Source organism: Peromyscus maniculatus, chromosome 8, assembly GCF_049852395.1.
Source record: "Peromyscus maniculatus bairdii isolate BWxNUB_F1_BW_parent chromosome 8, HU_Pman_BW_mat_3.1, whole genome shotgun sequence".
Lineage (NCBI taxonomy): Eukaryota > Metazoa > Chordata > Mammalia > Rodentia > Cricetidae > Peromyscus > Peromyscus maniculatus.
Genome location: NC_134859.1, coordinates 54,511,529 through 54,528,833, shown reverse-complemented (window position 1 = coordinate 54,528,833; position 17,305 = coordinate 54,511,529). Strand labels below are relative to the sequence as shown.

General features: G+C 54.6%; 3 protein-coding genes across 9 annotated transcripts; 1 reads left to right on the top strand and 2 right to left on the bottom strand.

The window, feature by feature from the left end:
* Nucleotides 1-440: 440 nt before the first annotated feature.
* On the top strand, nt 441-6,504 carry Tnk1 (tyrosine kinase non receptor 1). 2 transcript variants are annotated; one of them, XM_076542712.1, is made up of 12 exons: nt 441-603; nt 766-836; nt 1,345-1,536; nt 1,652-1,807; nt 1,907-2,190; nt 2,484-2,757; nt 3,845-3,939; nt 4,267-4,431; nt 4,678-4,757; nt 5,371-5,639; nt 5,722-5,817; nt 5,904-6,504. In XM_076542712.1, the coding sequence occupies exons 1-12, from the start codon at nt 441-443 to the stop codon at nt 6,015-6,017; spliced, it is 1,959 nt and encodes a 652-aa protein (XP_076398827.1). In that variant the 3' UTR covers nt 6,018-6,504. The 2 variants fall into 2 exon arrangements, with proteins under 2 accessions (XP_076398827.1, XP_006973484.1); XM_006973422.4 differs by having other exon boundaries at nt 5,320-5,639.
* A 3-nt stretch (nt 6,505-6,507) lies between these two features.
* On the bottom strand, nt 6,508-11,659 carry Plscr3 (phospholipid scramblase 3). Of its 5 annotated transcripts, none has more exons than XM_076542715.1 (8): nt 11,282-11,659; nt 10,730-10,904; nt 10,219-10,457; nt 10,090-10,132; nt 9,765-9,985; nt 9,426-9,587; nt 7,498-7,659; nt 6,508-7,319 (listed from the first exon to the last, which is right to left on the bottom strand). In XM_076542715.1, the coding sequence occupies exons 2-8, from the start codon at nt 10,734-10,736 to the stop codon at nt 7,263-7,265; spliced, it is 891 nt and encodes a 296-aa protein (XP_076398830.1). In that variant the 5' UTR covers nt 10,737-10,904; nt 11,282-11,659; the 3' UTR covers nt 6,508-7,262. The 5 variants fall into 5 exon arrangements, with proteins under 5 accessions (XP_076398830.1, XP_042138217.1, XP_076398831.1 ...); XM_042282283.2 differs by having other exon boundaries at nt 10,730-10,898; XM_076542716.1 differs by having other exon boundaries at nt 11,400-11,659.
* Nucleotides 11,660-16,079: 4,420 nt separating this feature from the next.
* On the bottom strand, nt 16,080-17,239 carry Tmem256 (transmembrane protein 256). Of its 2 annotated transcripts, none has more exons than XM_006973424.4 (4): nt 17,084-17,239; nt 16,778-16,809; nt 16,426-16,506; nt 16,080-16,328 (listed from the first exon to the last, which is right to left on the bottom strand). In XM_006973424.4, the coding sequence occupies exons 1-4, from the start codon at nt 17,166-17,168 to the stop codon at nt 16,185-16,187; spliced, it is 342 nt and encodes a 113-aa protein (XP_006973486.1). In that variant the 5' UTR covers nt 17,169-17,239; the 3' UTR covers nt 16,080-16,184. The 2 variants fall into 2 exon arrangements, with proteins under 2 accessions (XP_006973486.1, XP_015847788.1); XM_015992302.3 differs by having other exon boundaries at nt 17,135-17,223.
* Nucleotides 17,240-17,305: the final 66 nt, after the last annotated feature.

The following is a 17,305-nucleotide window of genomic DNA, read 5'->3' as shown; positions in this document are numbered from 1 at the left end:
GTGCCTGAGGTATGGCGTGTTAGCATATCTGGACATCTCCGATTTGTGTGTGGTAGGTAAAACGAGGAAGGGCGATGTTGCAAAGGTGTGGCTCAGGACTAAATGGGCACAGCGTTTGAGTGTCAGGGGTACAGGGGAGGTGTGCCATATCACTAAAGACGGTGGCATAGCTGGACTTGGTAGCCTGGGCAGGCAGTGTTCTGAAATCTCAAGTGTGTGGGGAGCAGATTTCTCAGCCTTGGGAATGGGAGTAGGCTACCAGAGGTATGTATGTGTGTATGTGGCCGAGTTCCTCACTACCTCTGATCCACCTCTTGAGTACCTGAGTGTTTCTGATGTGCTGAGGGTGGCAGTTGAGAGTCTGTCATTGTGTCCTCGGTACCTGCTTTAGGCTACACATTTAGCAGACTGCCATCCTCCTTAGAGGTCCGACTCCAGACATGCTCCCGGAAGCCAGTTCCCTGTGGCTACTGCGGCTGCTCCGGGACATACAGCTGGCCCAGTTTTACCGGCCCATCCTTGAGGAACTTAACGTCACCCGGCCAGAACATTTTGACTTTGTAAGGCCTGAGGACCTGGACAACATTGGCATGGGCAGGCCTGGTGAGGACCCTTTGCCCTGAGGCCCTGTAGCTTCCCCAGCCTTCTCCCAGGACCAGCTGTTGGTCCTGCTCCCCCAGCTCCAGACTTCTTGCCTGTCAGCTCTCGGCACACCCCGCCCCCATCCTTTTTCCACCCTAACCCTCGAATTCTGGCCTTCCCCAGCCCAGCGCAGACTTGCTGAAGCCCTGAAGAGGTACCGGTCAGGAGTCAAGTCTAAGAACTGGGTCTACAAGGTATGTGGTGGTGTTGTTGATGGTGGTGGTGCTGGTGCTGGTGGTGGTGCTGGTGGTGGAGGTGGTGATGGTGGTGGAGGTGGTGGTGGTGGTGGTGGTGGTGGTGGAGGTGGTGGTGCTGGTGGTGGTGGTGGTGGTGGTGCTGGTGGTGGTGGTGGTGGTGCTGGTGCTGGTGGAGGTGGTGGTGGTGCTGGTGGTGGTGGAGGTGGTGGTGCTGGCGGTGGTGGTGGTGGGGCTGGTGGTGGTGGTGGTGGAGGTGGTGCTGGTGGTGGTGGTGCTGGTGCTGGTGCTGGTGGAGGTGGTGCTGGTGCTGGTGCTGGTGGAGGTGGTGGTGGTGCTGGTGCTGGTGCTGGTGGAGGTGGTGGTGGTGGGGGTGGTGGAGGTGGTGGTGGTGGGGCTGGTGGTGCTGGTGGTGGTGGTGGTGGTGGTGGTATCTGAGGAATGACAAGCTGAGTGGCTGTTAGGGTTAATCGGGGTCCTCATACCTGAATTCGCACTCCTATTCCAGATCCTTGGGGGTTTTGCCCCTGAACAGAAGGAGATCACGCCGCGCTCAGACAGCCTCCAGTGTCTCCATGAGCCAGAGGGGGGACTCAAGTGTCTGATCCCAGAGGGCGCCGTGTGCAGAGGGGAGCTCCTGGGCTCAGGCTGCTTCGGTGTTGTCCATCGAGGGCTGTGGACACTGCCCAGTGGCCAGAGTGTGAGTGTTCAAGGGGCTTACTTAACCCAAGGTAACCAGCCCCTTCCTTCTCCATCCTCTACCCTGGCCATGGCCCGTCACCCTGGGCGCTTGATGGTACTTCCGTCCCCCGCAGATCCCAGTGGCTGTCAAGTCCCTCCGGGTCGACCCTGAGGTGCCGATGGGCACAGAACTGGGAGACTTCCTGCGGGAAGTGTCCGTCATGATGAAGCTGGAGCACCCACATGTGCTGCGTCTGCATGGCCTCGTCCTGGGCCAGCCTCTGCAGATGGTGAGCACACACTGCTTTCCTCGTAGCCCCAGGGCTGGGGTGCGGCAGGAAAGACCAGTGGGGCCACCCTGTTCCTTACAAGGCACCGTGTTCCTGCAGGTGATGGAGCTGGCGCCACTGGGCTCCCTGCATGCGCGCCTGACTGCCCCTGCGCCGACGCCCCCACTGCCTTTGGCTCTTCTGTGCCTCTTCCTGAGGCAGTTGGCCGGAGCCATGGCATACTTGGGGTCCCGTGGGTTAGTGCACCGGGATCTCGCTACCCGCAACCTGCTGCTGGCCTCGCCACGCACCATCAAGGTGGCAGATTTTGGACTTGTGAGGCCGCTGGGCGGCACCCGGGGTCGCTACATCATGGGTGGGCCCCGTCCCATCCCCTATGCCTGGTGAGGGTCTTACTCTGGTGGTCTGGCTTGAGGCAGGGCTGGGGAGTCCGGCTTAGGCAGGGCTGGAGAGCAGCAGCCAGTTAGGAACTAGGGCCGGGGTGCAGGATGGGGGGATGTGTATTGGGGGTGGGAGCTGTTAGTCTTCTAGAGGAGGCAGGACAGAGGCATCATCAGGGCAAGAAACAGAAGGGATTTCTGAGGCTGATGGGGCGGGGAGGGAATCCAAGGGAGTGGGCGCAGTGGAAGATGAGCTGGGCATAGACCTATCCACCTTCGACTTCTGTCTGCCTCAGGTGTGCCCCAGAGAGCCTACGCCAGGGAGCCTTCTCCTCTGCCTCTGATGTGTGGATGTTTGGCGTGACGCTGTGGGAAATGTTTTCCGGAGGCGAGGAACCCTGGGCAGGCGTTCCACCCTATCTCATCTTACAGCGGCTGGAGAAGGACCGAGCCAGGCTGCCGCGGCCTCCTCTCTGTTCCAGGGCCCTCTACTCACTCGCCTTGCGCTGCTGGGCCGCCCACCCTGCGGACAGGCCCAGCTTCTCCAGCCTGGAAGGGCTGCTTCAAGAGGTGGGGCTCCCCAACGCTGCAGACACACATCGCCTTTCTTCCCTTTACCCGCTCCCCCAGAGTTCCGTGTATAAGACAAGCATGTCTTGATGCCCGGGCTGGAACCTGGAACTCAGCTCTAGACCAAACAGATTCAGCCCCTTCCTGCAGCAGGTTTGGAGCCCGGAGGAGGCAGCTAGGGGCTACAGAGATGTGGCTGGAAGAGGTGGTGTTTGCTTCTTGGCCGCAAAGGAGGCTCAGAATAGAGTAGCAGGTACCAGCGAAGAAAGAGAAATTCTGTGTGCCAGGGCGAGTGGAAGTAATGAGGCTGTAGTTGTGAGCAGACCTTCGTCATGGAGCGTGTAGAAGACTTAACTAGTGTGATACACTCTGAAGTGCTTTACGGGTGTCCTCGGTCCCTCATTTTGTCCTGTTTAGCAGCTCCTGGAGGTGGTTATTCTTAATCTCTATTTAACAGACGGGGCGGTTCATCCACTGATAGGCCAGTGACTTATCTAAAGTGCAGGGGCTGAGAGTAGCATTGTCCACGTGACTTCAGAGCTGGTCCCTAAACCAGGCTCTCTGCTTGTTAAGGCAGTTTGGTCTTCACTCGGAGGGCACTTGGGAGCTGTGGGAAGGGGACGGATCAGAGTCATTATTTCAGTAGAGCTGGGTCAGAGAATGCTAACAGGGATGTTACTGAGAGTGGCTGGGAGGCAGAGGTGAGAAAGAACTCTCCAGACCAGAGCTGAAGCAGTGGACCTGGGAGTGGAAATGCCCCAGATGTGTGGGGGACAGACGTGGTGGGCTTGGGTGTGAAATAAAGGACGGGAACAGGATGGCTCTCCTTTGGTCCCTTAAGTGGAGGCAAGGTTCCCCTTTGCAGTTTCTCGAGTCCCATGTCCAGCATGGCATGGAGTCCAGGTCAGCAACCCTACCCCACTTTGGGTTGCAGTGGGGTATCAGGGACGGGGCCAGGCACAGAGGACACACCTGGTGTGCACTTCTTTGATGGATGGATGCCAGGGAAGGTCCTTTCTTTGGCTTTCTTGTCATCCTTGTGACTTAGGCCGAAAGCCCAGCCACATTTTTTCTTCTGTCTCCACAGGCTTGGCTTTCTGAGGGACGCTGTGTGAGGGAGGTCACAGAGCCAGGTGCTTTGCGGATGGAGCCCGGTGACCCCATCACTGTCATCGAGGGCAGGTGACAACCTTACATCTCCTAAGCATCCCCAGGGGAGGCATCCTCCCGGTCTTCTTGACTCCTGGTCTCTCCATTTTTCTCCGTCTCCTTGAATTCTTGTGGGTCTTTTTCTCCCCTCCCCACGGTTCCCCGAGCTCCAGTGCAGTCCTGCCCTCCCTGCTGGAGCCCTGCCTGGCCCACAGTGCCCTTTTTGTGCTGGAGAGAAAAAGGCTTCCCTTCCTCCAGGCAGATGTGGCCACAAGACACACAGCTTGATGAGCTGAATGTGGCCCGAGAGCGGCCGCCACTCCCCTGCTCCCGTTTCTTCACCAGCTCCTCTTCCCACAGCCCCGACACCACAACCTGGAAGGGCCAGAATGGCCGCACCTTCAAAGTGGGCAACTTCCCGGCTTCAGCAGTGACGCTGCCAGACCTGGGGGGTTCGCCAGTCACCCATCCAGCCCATAGAGGTCCCCCCGCCCGCGGAGAGAGATGCCGAGGAAGCGTAGATGGGTGAGGCTCTGAGGGGATAGGAGGGGACAGCGGGGTCGGAGGGACTGACCAAATCTAGAACCTTCTCTGGAAGAAAACCTGGGAACAGGACTAGCATGATCTGGGAGTGTAAGAACGGACTCGCCCCCAGCTCGAGCTTCCCCTCTGGGTCTCAGCATGTGTGGGACCCATTTTCTTTTGGGGGTGGGGAAAGGAGGTCATGATGTGGGGGAGCAGTGGAGGATGAACTACATCACTCTTTGGCAGGGAGAGAGAGAAGACAAAGTTTCAGGACCTGCCATCAGCACAAGGCCAGAGAAGGAAGGTACCCCTGCAGAGGATGAAAGGTAAGGGCGTTGGTACCCAGGGTCTCAGGAACAACCCTCCGATTCCCCTTCCTAACCCTGAATCCATATGTGTGCATATGTGTACACATGTTTTCCTTCCTCCAAATCCTATCTTTGGATAGCCTACCTTTACTCTAAGATCTTTGTTTGGGGGTGGGTTGAAACATGGTTTCTCTATGTAGCCCTGGCTGTCAGAACTTGCTCTGTAGCCCAGGCTGGCCTCAAACTCAGAGATCCACCTGCCTCTGCCTCCCAAGCACTAGGGTTAAAGGGGTGCGCCACTACTGCCTGGCATACTTTGAGATCTTAAGAAATTGGAGGCACCTTGATGTCCCCACCGGACAGTGTCCCCTGGGTCCGGCCCCAAATACTGTTCTTTGGATCCCTAGCTGCCTTGGTGCCATTTACATACCTTTCTTACTGTCCCACCTAACACAGAGACACCCGAGGACAAGGCCAGCTAGTTTACCTAAATGTTCTTTCAAAATCACGCAGCTCAGTGCAGACAGACAGAGCAGGAAGGGAGGCCTCCTTTCAAGTTGTTTCTTTCTCAACTCTGAAGGCATTTCCAAGAGTCTGGAGTCAGTTTTGTCCCTGGGCCCCCGACCCACAGGAGGTGGTTCAAGCCCTCCGGAACTTCGACACAGAAGAGCTGTGCCCCAGGGACTCCCAGAGCGGCCTCCACGCCCACCAGACCTGCCTCCACGCCCACCTTTGATCTCCAGCTCTTCTCAGCCCATCCAGCCCCACAAAGCACGGCCTCCCTGGCCCAAAAGAGAACCCTCACACAATCACCGCACTGGAGTACCTGGAGCCAGCAAAGCCTCTGTCCCTTCTGGAGGCCCCTTTTCAGACCCCGAGTGGCAGAGGAAGATTGTGGAGGTGAGGTCTCCACTGAAATGACTTGGGGTTCAAAGGGCATACAGGCTGGGACAAGAGCTAAGCAAGGATTGGTCCCCCACAGGTAGAGCTGAGTGTACATGGAGTCACTTACCAGGAGTGCCAAGCGGCCCTTAGAACCACTGGGGGAGATGTGGCTTCGGCTATCCGGAACCTCAAGGTAAAGCGAACTAACCCCTTCTCCCGGTTCCCTTTTCTCCTGCTCTGCCCCCTGGTGGTCAGCTGCCCTCCTTCCTGCTCCCACAGGTAGACCAGCTCTTCCACCTCAGTAACAGGTCCAGAGCAGACTGTCGTCGCATCCTGGAGCATCACCAGTGGGACCTGTCAGCAGCCAGTCGCTATGTCCTGGCGCGGTCCTGAACTCTGCATCCTTGAAGATGGCCTACCAGCATGGAGAACCTGGTCCACTTGGGGCCTGGCCTTATGGGACCAAACAGCACCAGGAGGTCTTGACAGAGGCAGACTTCACACCAAGGGAGATCTTACTGGCTGTAAGGAGGTATAGGGAGTGTGCAGGGCACCAGGTCAGGCACTAGGGAGTGTTTCCTCCATGCCCTGCTCCTTGGCCTCTGAGGGCCTCAGAACCTTTGACTGGACCAAGAAGGATCTAGTCCACTCTGCTCACCACATTCCCAATCGAATAGGACTTGGAAGAACAAAAGCTGCAGAGGAATCCTCTACTCAGACAACGACCAAGTAGCTGCACTGGCCCACGGAACAACCGTTAGCACCGTCGTTAGCTACCTCACTGGACTATGGGGCACCCGGCTTAGATACTGACTCGGGGCAGCAATATCTTAGACACAAAAATCACCATGGGTGATAAAGACCACGTTTTTGGACTCAAGGATGTTTTCTTTCTTCTTTAATCCGAACAGTAGAGATTATGAGATGGCAACCCTAGCCCGGTGGCTGCCATTCATTCCCTTTGCTTTATCCCACATCGGTTCGTTCTTCGTCCATCACATACATCTTCCAATGTTTAAAAAGTTGCAAAGTTTATATGAGTACAACATACAAAGACACTCCCCTGCAGCAGGGGAGGAGGGGGTGAACGGTTAAATAAGGCACAGGAAGCCGCAGAAAGCACCAGCGGACCCAGGGGGTTAGGGAGATGGCACTGGGTCCCGACCTCTACAGCTGCTAATGAGGAGGCGGTGGGGATCCCCTCAAGGTGCCACAGTCTGAAGCTAAACTAATTGGCTAAACCGGCATAAGAGTGGCCGGTGTGCCGTCTTTGGTGCTGCTGGCTGTCTACCCACCGGCCCTCTTGTGAGAGTCCTGAATACCATAGGCCTCCTCCTGTGCAGAGGCCCTGGAGGAGGGAGGGGGTAGGGAAGTCCAAACTCTACTGCTGTGTGGGTAGGGACGGCCGGGAGACGGTAAGCACTGTGAGGAAAGGTCTCATACACACTCCTCTGCGGGCCATGGCCACGGGTGAAGGAGCGAGGAGGGGAGGGGAGGGATGGGACACAACCACTCAGCCACCTGTCTGTCCGCTGCAGTGTATACCAAGGAAGGGGTTGCCTCAGGAGGGGAAGGCCAGGGCAGGTGACCATCTTGCATTCTGGATGAGGCGATGGTCTCCTCACACTGAGGGGCCTTCTAACTGGTGATGGCAGAGGGTCCAGCGCCGCCTCGCTTCTCGAAGAACATGTAGTCCTAAGGGAAGGTCACGGTCAAATGGGAGGTCTGGCTGGGTCCCGCTCGTATGACTTAGCTCTGGACCTGACACCCACCATCCACCGGACTGGCCTTCCAGTAAGGGTCCAGGAAGTAAACAAAGCTTCAAATAAGAGGGAAGGAGGAGCAGGCAGAAGGGCAGGGACAGCCCACTCACAATGAGGAACGTGGCTCCCAGCAGCACGGCCTTCGCTCTTACATCGAGATCTATGGGGAACTGGAGGCCAAAGTCGTCAGCGTCTGTGAGGGCTTCTCGGAGCAATCCTCCCCACTGCTTGCTGATGCGACCCACGCTTCGGGATTCATCCTTAGTTTTAACCTGTTGGGAGGGAAGAAGGGTCCAGCTGGGAAAGCGCTATCCATCTCACTCGCCTCCTGTCTCTACAGTTGCATGTGTTAGTGGTGGAGACTGTACACCCAGTGAATCCTCCCAATAGCGTTGGGTTTCCATACGAGGGCAGGGGAGACGTACCCCAGGTTACATGAACACACAGTGAAGATTAGGATTTAGATTCAGATCTGTTGCTTCCCAGAGGCCACGCATGGCATAACTGTATTCAGTGATAAGTGACCAGTTGCTAGACTTGCTTTGGTTACCAGTACTCCTGACACCTATGGTTGGTACTGTATGCAAAGTGTGTGCCCTATGCAAAGAAGCCTAGCCGAGAGGGCAAAGGGGGGTGCCAAAGATCCTCCCCAAAGTGTGCTTTTGATTCTTTCCAGCATTGCATGTGAACCCCATCTAGAGGCTAGCCAATCCTAACAGACAAGGTGCCAACGGGCAGCCTCTGAGGACTGTGATTCCCACTGGCCTCTCCAAGCTCAGCAAGAACAAGCCATGTGGAAGTCAGTGGTGACTCAGTGACTTCCTGGTCCAGAGACTAGAATTGAAGCAGTTTCCTCTTACATCCTGTGCATCCTCTTCCCACCTTCAGGGAACTTCCTGCAGCCTAGTTCTGCACTCAGCAAGGTCGTCCGCTACCAACTCTGCATTCCCGAGAGCACAGATCAAGTACGGACCATTCAAGACTGTCAAAGGGACACTGGATCCCTGAGAACCCCACAACACACACATTCCCATCCAGGGATCACACAATTAGCTCCTTTTCAACTGGTTCTCAGGACAGCAACTCCCTCTGACTACAAGGTGACTCACTTTCTACAGACAACCTGGGGTGAGGCACCTCCACGGGACAAAACCTGTTGTCTCTCCTTTATCTGAATGGAGAATCATCCTTTAAAAAAACTCGGTCCGTGCGGTGCCTCTGTCTTCTAAGAGCCAAGGTTTCCCAAGCCTCATCCTGAAATCCTCACCACTTGAGTTCTTCTGTCTCTGGACTGGTGAGAGGAAGCCACACTGAGAGGACATCACCTGGACTTCAGGTTGGACTGGTCACCTGGACTTCAGGTTTGCAGGACAAGCCAAGGATTAAGCTACTGCAGGGTCCAGCCTGTGGCAAACTTACACACTGAAAGAACACTGAAACGGCAGTCCTCCACCTTAGATCTAGGCTGGCCTTGGACTCTCCCCCAGTTCCCCTACAGGGCTGGAGGGAACACTCAGCCTTGGCCTGAAGATGAATTTTTGTTGTTGTTTCTATAATAGTCCTGACTGTCCTAGAACTCACTATGTAGACCAGGCTGGCCTCAATCTCACAGAAACCACATTCCTCTGCCTTCTGAGTGCTGGGATTAAAGGTGTGCATCACCATGAAATCTTTTTTGATGTGCTTTTACAGGCTCACAGGACCATCTCACTTTTGAATGGAAGAAAACCAAGTACAGTAGGGATCACAACAGATTCGGAATTGTCAGATTGCGGGTCTTGACCCTAATCCAGCCATTAGCACAGAAGCTACCATCTTGTTTTTCTAATTCCATTTATTGGCTGATTGATTGTGTGTGCTCCATGGCGTGTGTGTAGAGACCAGAGGATAGTTTGCAGGAGTCGATTCTCCTGTACCGTATGGGACTCACAGCCAGAACTCAGGTTGTCAAAACCTGGTCCCTTTATCCTCTGAGCCATCTCATCAGCCCCCAGCTTGGTTTATGAAGAACCTAGGAATCGCTCCCTATTTATAATACCTCAAAGTTGGTGTCTGTACCACAGCCACAGGTCCAGCAAGGCCCCACAACTCGAAGGACAGTCTGACGATCAGCATCCAGGATGGAAAACTTAGGAAGGAAAGGATGCCAGGTCTGCAGCACATGGCCAATGGTGGTACCAGGTGGAGCCTGAACTTCCATCTGGAGATGGAGGCAGACAGGGTCAGTGTCAAGCCGGGATACCTGGGCCAGAGCTCTCTTCGATGCCAGCTGTCTTCTGACTACTCACTAAACCTCCCACCACTATGAAAGCCACAGTTCTTCCTAGGCTTGCCCCCTACACCGCTCACCAACCACCACAAAACCTGCCCTACCCACCTCCTGAAGGCCACAGGGGCAGCAGCTGCAGCCACAGTGAAGTGGGCGGAGAAGGCGGAGCACCTCGCGGTCCCCGGGGTCCGCTAGGCGGACACGAAGTGGCCGGCGGGCACCACAGCACAGACGGGCACAACAGCTACTCTCCTCCGCTGCCTGACCCAGCTGCTGCCCGGTCCCGGAGCGCAGTTCATACCGATTACAGGTCTCCCAGCCTAGGAACGCTGTGAAGGGGGTAACATGCTGAGGCTCGGGGGGCCTCACCTGGCCAAAAGCTCACCACCGCAGCCAAGACCATGAAGCCCAACCTGCTCCTCCTCCTACTCACTTTCCACTCGTTCAGCCTTCTGATGAATGAAGATCTGATCAATCTGTAAAGAGTTAAGAGCAGCGTTGACCTTATCCCTCAGCCCGAACCGTACCCATCATGCCCTCAGCCACCCTCCCTCCCACTCACCTGCACTAGGAATTCGAGGCCAGGAGGCACCCCAGGCAGCGGCAAGAATGGAGCAGGAGACCCTGGGGCCACCACGGGGCCTGGCGAGGGGAAGAGAGCGAAGCCGGGCGCAGGGGCCGGCACCTGGGCAGGCACTGGGGCCTGTGCGGGTCCAGGATGCAGGGCAGGCTCTGGATACCCAGCTGTCACGGGGTAGGGAGGTGGGGGCGAAGGGGCGTAGCCTTTGGGGGGTAAGTAGCCTGTAGGGGAGCAGGGGCAGGTTAGAAAGTTACCTGTGGCCTCATCTTCCTCTTTCTCAGCCCAAGGGCCAGGAGTACCCGCGGGAAACATAAGAAGAGGCAGAGAAGGATGGGGCGGGGAGGGGGGGCAGGGCGGTGGCTCCCCAGGAGGAAGGGAGGGCCCCACGCAGCCAGTCTGAGCACATTCCTGGAGAATGTGTTCGACACCCGGCACCCAAGTTCGTGGGGGGGGGGGGGGAGATAACGCAGACCCCAGCCTAGCGCCCACGTACCTGCCATGGGAAAGGGGAGGGGAGCCTTGGGCTGTCGGCGTCCGGGAGGCTTAGTTCTGGAGTGGAGACAAGCTTGGGAACAGCCAGACAGACACAGACACAAAGACGGACAGGCAAAGGCGAAGAGGCAGCGGCGCCTAGCGCAGGCCCAGGGTCTCTTGGGCGGCGCCTATGACTCGGGGGAGAAACCGAAAGTGTCAGCGGGCGGGGCGGGGTACCTGGGACCCTGAATTTCCTTAGGGGCCCCAGGACCGCCCCCTCCCTTTGTTCTCCCATTTTCCGCGGAGATGGCTGTTGGCAGACGGCAGGACAGATGGACCTGCGGTCAGGCAGACGACCTGACCTCGAGGAAGGTCTCCCTGACCCCTCTATGGTCCGGCTCACCTGAAGCCCCCAGAATAAGCCGGGGGGCCACGCACTCCCGGGCTCACAGGCTGGTGGAGGCGGGCCCGGGATCTGACCCCACCCCCGGCTCGCCCAAGCCCCGCCCCCCAGCCCGGGCGGGGCGTCTGCGCAGAAGACAGGCGCTTCTCCTCCCCCGGGGCCGCGGACCTTGGACCTTGTGCGCCTTGCTCGCCGTGGGCCCGCCCCTTCCGCTCGGACTGCAGAGGCGTGGAGACCCGGGCTGTCGGGGGGCACTGCGGCCCAGTCCCTACGCCGCGACCCTAACCTTCTCGGCGGGCGGCTGTGCAGCCTCCCCACCGCGTGGCTGCTCGGGACCCCGCGATCCTCCTCCCAAGGGCGGGTCGGGCGTCGCTGACGCAGCGGAGCACCGTTCACACTCTCATTGGCTTCCAGAGTTGGCTCGGCGGCGTTCTCCTTCTAGCTCAGGGCGACCTCGCTGTGTTCTCTCCCTGTCGCAGCGTTGACCCACTCGGGCACCTCTCCGTTCAGGCGCACCCATTACACGCGTGACAGGCTGCCAAGAGGTATCAATAATGAATGTGCGTGAGGTGAGGCTCAGAAAACAAAACAAAACAAAACGCTTGAACCGAACAGGTCCCCCATTCCCCTGCATAGTGGCACACGCTTGTAATCCCAGCACTTGGGAAGGAAGAGGCAGGAGGATAGCTACAAGTATGAGGCCAGTCTGTTCTGTATAGCGAGTTCCAGAACAAGTCAGGGCTACAATAGCAAGACTCTCAAAAGACCCTCTCCCTCAATAGAAGAAAGTATAGTAGCATCTAGGTAGGTGTGGATCACGCCCGAAGTTGCAGCACTTTGAAGACTGAGGCAGGAGGATCACCGTGAGTTCCAGGTCATCCTGGGAGTGAGATGCTATTTAAAAACAAACAAAACCAAAGCAGCCCACTACTTCTGCCTGGGTCTGTTATATTTTAATGTCTGAGATGAGGTGCAGACACAGGAACTCAGAATTCTAGCCTTGATTGCACAGCCCAAACTGAGAACTACTCTATTAGAAGAACTCGGGAGCTGTAGGCAGGCAGAGACGAGGAGGAGGTGCCTGCAGAAATCTGGGCATAATGTGATGGATTGGACCAGAAACCAGGGCAGTAGCAGCGGTGGTGATGTGCATTTGAGGAAACATGACTTCATTGTGGCTCAGAGATGGGCTGTAAGAAAAAGAGAATTGGAAGGTGAGTCACACTTGGCTTGGGAGACCCTTCAGTGCAGCACAGATCCCCCCCAACCCCTGCTGTGATCAGTCATTTACTGCCTACCCATCGAATCCCTGGTTTCATGTATCCTCTTCTCCCTGTTGACTTGTTACTTCCAAGATCCTGTTCCTTTTCCTTTGGTGACTTCTGACTAATTCTGAACACACAGCGGATGAGCTGAAGCCTTAACAGCTTCCAAAGTCTAAACCATTCTTAACCACTGGGTCACCTCTCGAGCCCCTAGAATTTGTATTTCTTGGTTTTAGAAGAACTTAATTTTGGGAGGTGATACAGGAGAACATGAACCACAACTCACCCGGTTTAGCTTACAACTACGTATGCAGAACAAGTTCATTTTTTTTCTTCTTTCTTTCTTTTACTTGAGGCAGGGTCTCAGTATGTTGCTCTGGCTGTCCTGGAATTAGGACCAGGTTAACCTCCAGTTCACAAAGATGTGTCTGTCTTTGCCTCCCGAGTGCTGGGATTAAAGGCGTTCACCATTGTGCCTGGGTTTGTAGTTCATTCCACTAATAACAAACCTGACCACAGCCTGGCATAACGGTACAGGCCTTTAATCCCAGCACTCGGGAGGCAGAGACAAGGTCAGCCTTGTCTACATAGTGCGTTCTGCTTAGCTAGGCTGCACAGTGAGAGCCTGTCTTGACAAAAAGAAAAAAGAAGCCTGCCCCTGACGTAATGATCAGGAACTGTCTCTATTCTTATTATCAACATCATCTTTACAGTGCCCTCCTCTGTGTGTGTGTGTGTGTGTGTGTGTGTGTGTGTGTGTGTGTGTGTGTGTGTGTGTGGTGGTAGGAAGCCCATCCATGCTAGTCAAGTGGTCTACTACTCAGCTCTGTCCCCAGCCCTTAGCTTCTAGTTTGTTTCCCTGTCCGGGTTTATCATACTGACCTCCATGGTTCTCTCTACCTGATCCTGCTTTAGTAGGATGAAGTCCGTACTGTGAACCACTTGACAACCTGGCTGTGGTTTGAAGCCTGGTGAACCAGACTCTTGAGTCCCCCACCTTTGCTTTGGGCTCCCTTCAAATTATGTAGTCCTGTCCTGTCATGGGAAACTAACACATACAGAAAATGCTGTGGGCCCCAAAAGAAGCTTCAGCCCACAGACCCATCTCTTGCTCCCACCCATGGGCTTCCTATGTATGCCCTGGGTGCCTGTGCCCTTCTGGGATTTCAGCTCCTGGAATTCTCTCACACTAATGCATATTTTTGCTTGGTGTGACCCTTAAAAATTTTGGCAAGCCAGGACTGTTGCTCAGGCCTCTGGTTCTAGCAGGAGGCAGGAGGATCAGAGATCATGAGTTCAAGGTCATCCACGGATACATAACAGTTTTGAGGCTAGCATAGGCTACATGAGGCCACCTCAAATGGACAGTTGTGATTTCAATGAGAAGGGTCCCCATAGGCTCATATGTTTGAACACTTGGTCCCCAGCTGGTAGAAGTGTTCAGGAAGAATTAGGAAGGGTGGCCTTCCTGGAGGTGGCATTTCATTGGGGGCAGGCTTTGAGGTTTCAAAAGCCCACACCATTCCCAGTTAGCAGTCTGTCTGGTGCTTGTAGATAGAGATCTGAGCTCTCACGCTACCCTAGCGCCACCCTGCCTGCCTGCTGCCAATGCTCCTTGTCATGCTGGTCATGGACTCACCCTCTGAAACTATAAGCCCCAAATAAACTCTTCTAGAAATTGCCTTGGTCATGGTGTCTAATCACAACAATAGGAAAGTAACTGACCCAAACCAAACCAAAGCTGTTAGCACAGGAATCTGCGGCCCAGAGCTGGTGTGACGGCTCAGCGCCTAAAAGCCTGAGGACTTGAGTTTTATTCCCAGAGCCCATGCTCGAAGGAGAAAACCAACTCCTGAGATTTGGCCTTTGATCTTCAACTCCACACACATACAGTAATAATAAATTTAGAAAACTGAAAAGAACCTGCAGCTGAGCAGAGACCAGGGTAGGAAATAAAAATCCTAGTCTTAAAAGTATGCAGATACAGTGGGGCAATGGGGGTGCACACCCGTAATCCCAGCACTTGGGTGGTACAGGGAGGCAGATCTCTGGGAGTTTTAAGCCAGCCTGGTCTACAGAGTGAGTTCCAGGGCAGCCAGGGCTATATAGACCCAGTCTCAATCCCCCCCTCCCCCAAAAAGATCAAGAGTTCAAAAATCACCCTCCTCTAGATAAGGACTTTGAGGCCAGTCTAGGATACAAGAAACCCTATCTCAAAAAGATAAAATCTCACACACAAACAAGAGCCTAAAAGGATGATTTAAAACCTAGATACTTACTACTGTACTGAACAGAAGAGTTTAGGCAACTTACCGCCTTCTGTAAGGCCTGCACCCACCATCTGGGATCTCTTAGTCAGTTCCTGGATGCTACACTGTCCTTACTCCTCCTATTCGTCAGGTTTTTGTCTAACCTCAGGGATGTGGGGTTGCTCCTCTCAGCCTGTCTTGCTGGCTATCCCTTTTGCCTGGAATACACTTCTCCCTTTTGGCCATGGTCAGAACAGGACATCCAGTACGCAGATCCTGCAGCTGTGCTATCCTGGACCTAGAGCACCTTGTTTTTTGTTTTGAGAGTTTTGTATCCTAAGCTGGCCTTAAATTTGTGATCCTCCAGACTCATTTTCCAAGTACTGTGCTTTTTTTTTTTTTTGGGGGGGGGGGAGGGATTCGAGACAGGCTTTCTCTGTGTAGCTTTGCGCCTTTCCTGGATCTCGCTCTGTAGCCCAGGCTAGCCTCGAACTCACGGAGATCCACTTTATTTTCTGAAGGTGTGCACTCAAAAAAGTGTGTGGACACTCCCTAAATGACAGACATTTTAGGTGATCTTGTTCAGTTCTTATCTTTTTGGTCCTACTTCGCTAGGACCTCTTTGGTGGGTGGGGTCTTCCCGTCAGAGCGGGAACGTGCTCTGCTGCCCAGCTGTTTCATTTCTTTCCAGGCTATGAATTAGTCAGGTCTGTCTTGCAACTGTGTGTGTGTGTGTCTTTCCCTGCTTCAGTTCCCAATGAAGCCACACAGAAGACCCTTGATGCCCCACACCTTCCCTTTCTATCTCAGGCTCTGCTCACTGATGCCCTCCACACACGAGGGCTTCTTTAAGGCCATCTCAAGCTTTTCTGATGTCCAATACACCACGCTCTGCTTCTGCTTTGAAGTTTAGAACACAGCTCACAACTAATCACATGGCCGTTCTGTCTTGCCTGGGCTCTCCCTTCTAGATTGGGGGGGTATGTAACACATCTGTTTCACCAGGTAGACACTGTTGAAAAAGACAACCCGGGAATGGCAGGGTTAACACCCACCATTCTGAACTAACCAAATTCTGCTGAAGCTGGTGTACTACACACCTGTAATCTCAGCCACCAGGAGGCTAAGGCAGGGGGCAGCTGGGCATATAACTCAATGGAAGAGGAATTTCCTAACATTTCCAAGGCTTTGGGGTCAATCCCCAGCACTGGAAAAAAACTTTCAGTGATCTACATGAATGAATTTACTAAAGTCCACATTCCCATGTGCTCCTTGGGTAGGAAGCTGCATTATTTCAAGCATTCTATATGAGTTTTGCCCACCATTGTCACACCTTGTAAAGCACAGAATTCCAGAACCAGGGCTTATTTGTGAGTCTGAGAAACACAAAGAATTCAAAGATTGACTCTCTACCTTTCCTTGCTCAAGGTTAGATGAATGAAGACTCCAAAGTTCTTTATTTCTTTATGTGTCTTTTTCTTTTAATTTCTTTTCTGCTTCAACACCCCCCACTCCCATTACCCAGAAAGCCCAGGACTGGCAATTAAACAAGAGACCTCAAACAGCCAAGGCAAGCCAGCCCAAGATTAGCAGACTCCCGCCAACAGGACCCAGATTCTGGATGCGAGTGTCGCCACTCAGAGCCTGGTAGTAAAAGCTGGTACAGAATAAGGTAGTTCCAGAAGCTAGCAGTAATCCTGCCTGAAAGAGATGGGAAACAGAATACAGTATTTTAAGAACAAAGCAGTATGAGAGATTGGATGGGGTATGATCAGAATTAGGCAAGGGGACTAATTACCCAGAGAGGCTTTCTGCAATAGGGTACCCCTAACAGGGCCAGGCTGTGAAAAAAGTGGTGCTTGTTGGCCTTGTCAAAGAGCTGGAAGGGGGGAAAAAAAAAAGGTAGAGAGACATCGTCTAAGCAACACAGGAGCCCAGGAACCTGAAGTGACACACAGGACCGAAGTCCACTCCTCGCACACACCGCACTCTGTGTTTGCTACTCCCCCAGGTCCCCAAGCCACAGGCTTGCAGCCCTTCCCATTCATCTCCCCACCCTCTACTTTCAACATCCCTACCCTCCAGTTTAAGGACACCCAGATATTTCGCCTGTAGTCCCGACTCCGGGAGTCCCAATGCTATTACTTCACCTCCTTCCCGTAGGCATCCGGAAATTGGGCGCCTGTGGAGAGAAGCGAAAGTGATCAGATGTGTTTTAGCCTCCACCGTCCCAAACCCCGGAGAACCCACGCAGACACCAGTGAAAAGGGGCATCCCCAGAAGCTTCCGATTGGTGGAAATAGGTGTCGAGTGGTACTGAGAAGCCTTTGCACCCACTGAAAAACTGGACTCCAAGGGACCTCTAGTCCATAAGAGACAGAACGCTTCCTATAGGTTCCTTCCCGCACCAGACCCCAAAGGTCGCCCCCGCCCAGTTGCATCCCTCGTCCCCTGACCGTGTGCCCCGTAGGTGGCCAAACCCAAGGCCCCAGCTCCGGACAAGGCACCTAGGCGGCGGAAAGCAGACCCTACCACGGCCATGGCTGTGGGTGGTCACGCGCAGAACCAACACCGCCCTGGCCACCCAAGAAGCCAGCCAATCCAGATTGCCCATGCAAATAAGGTCCACAGGTACCCAATCAGGGCTGTGTTCATTTCAGTGCCCCGGCTCCTTCCAC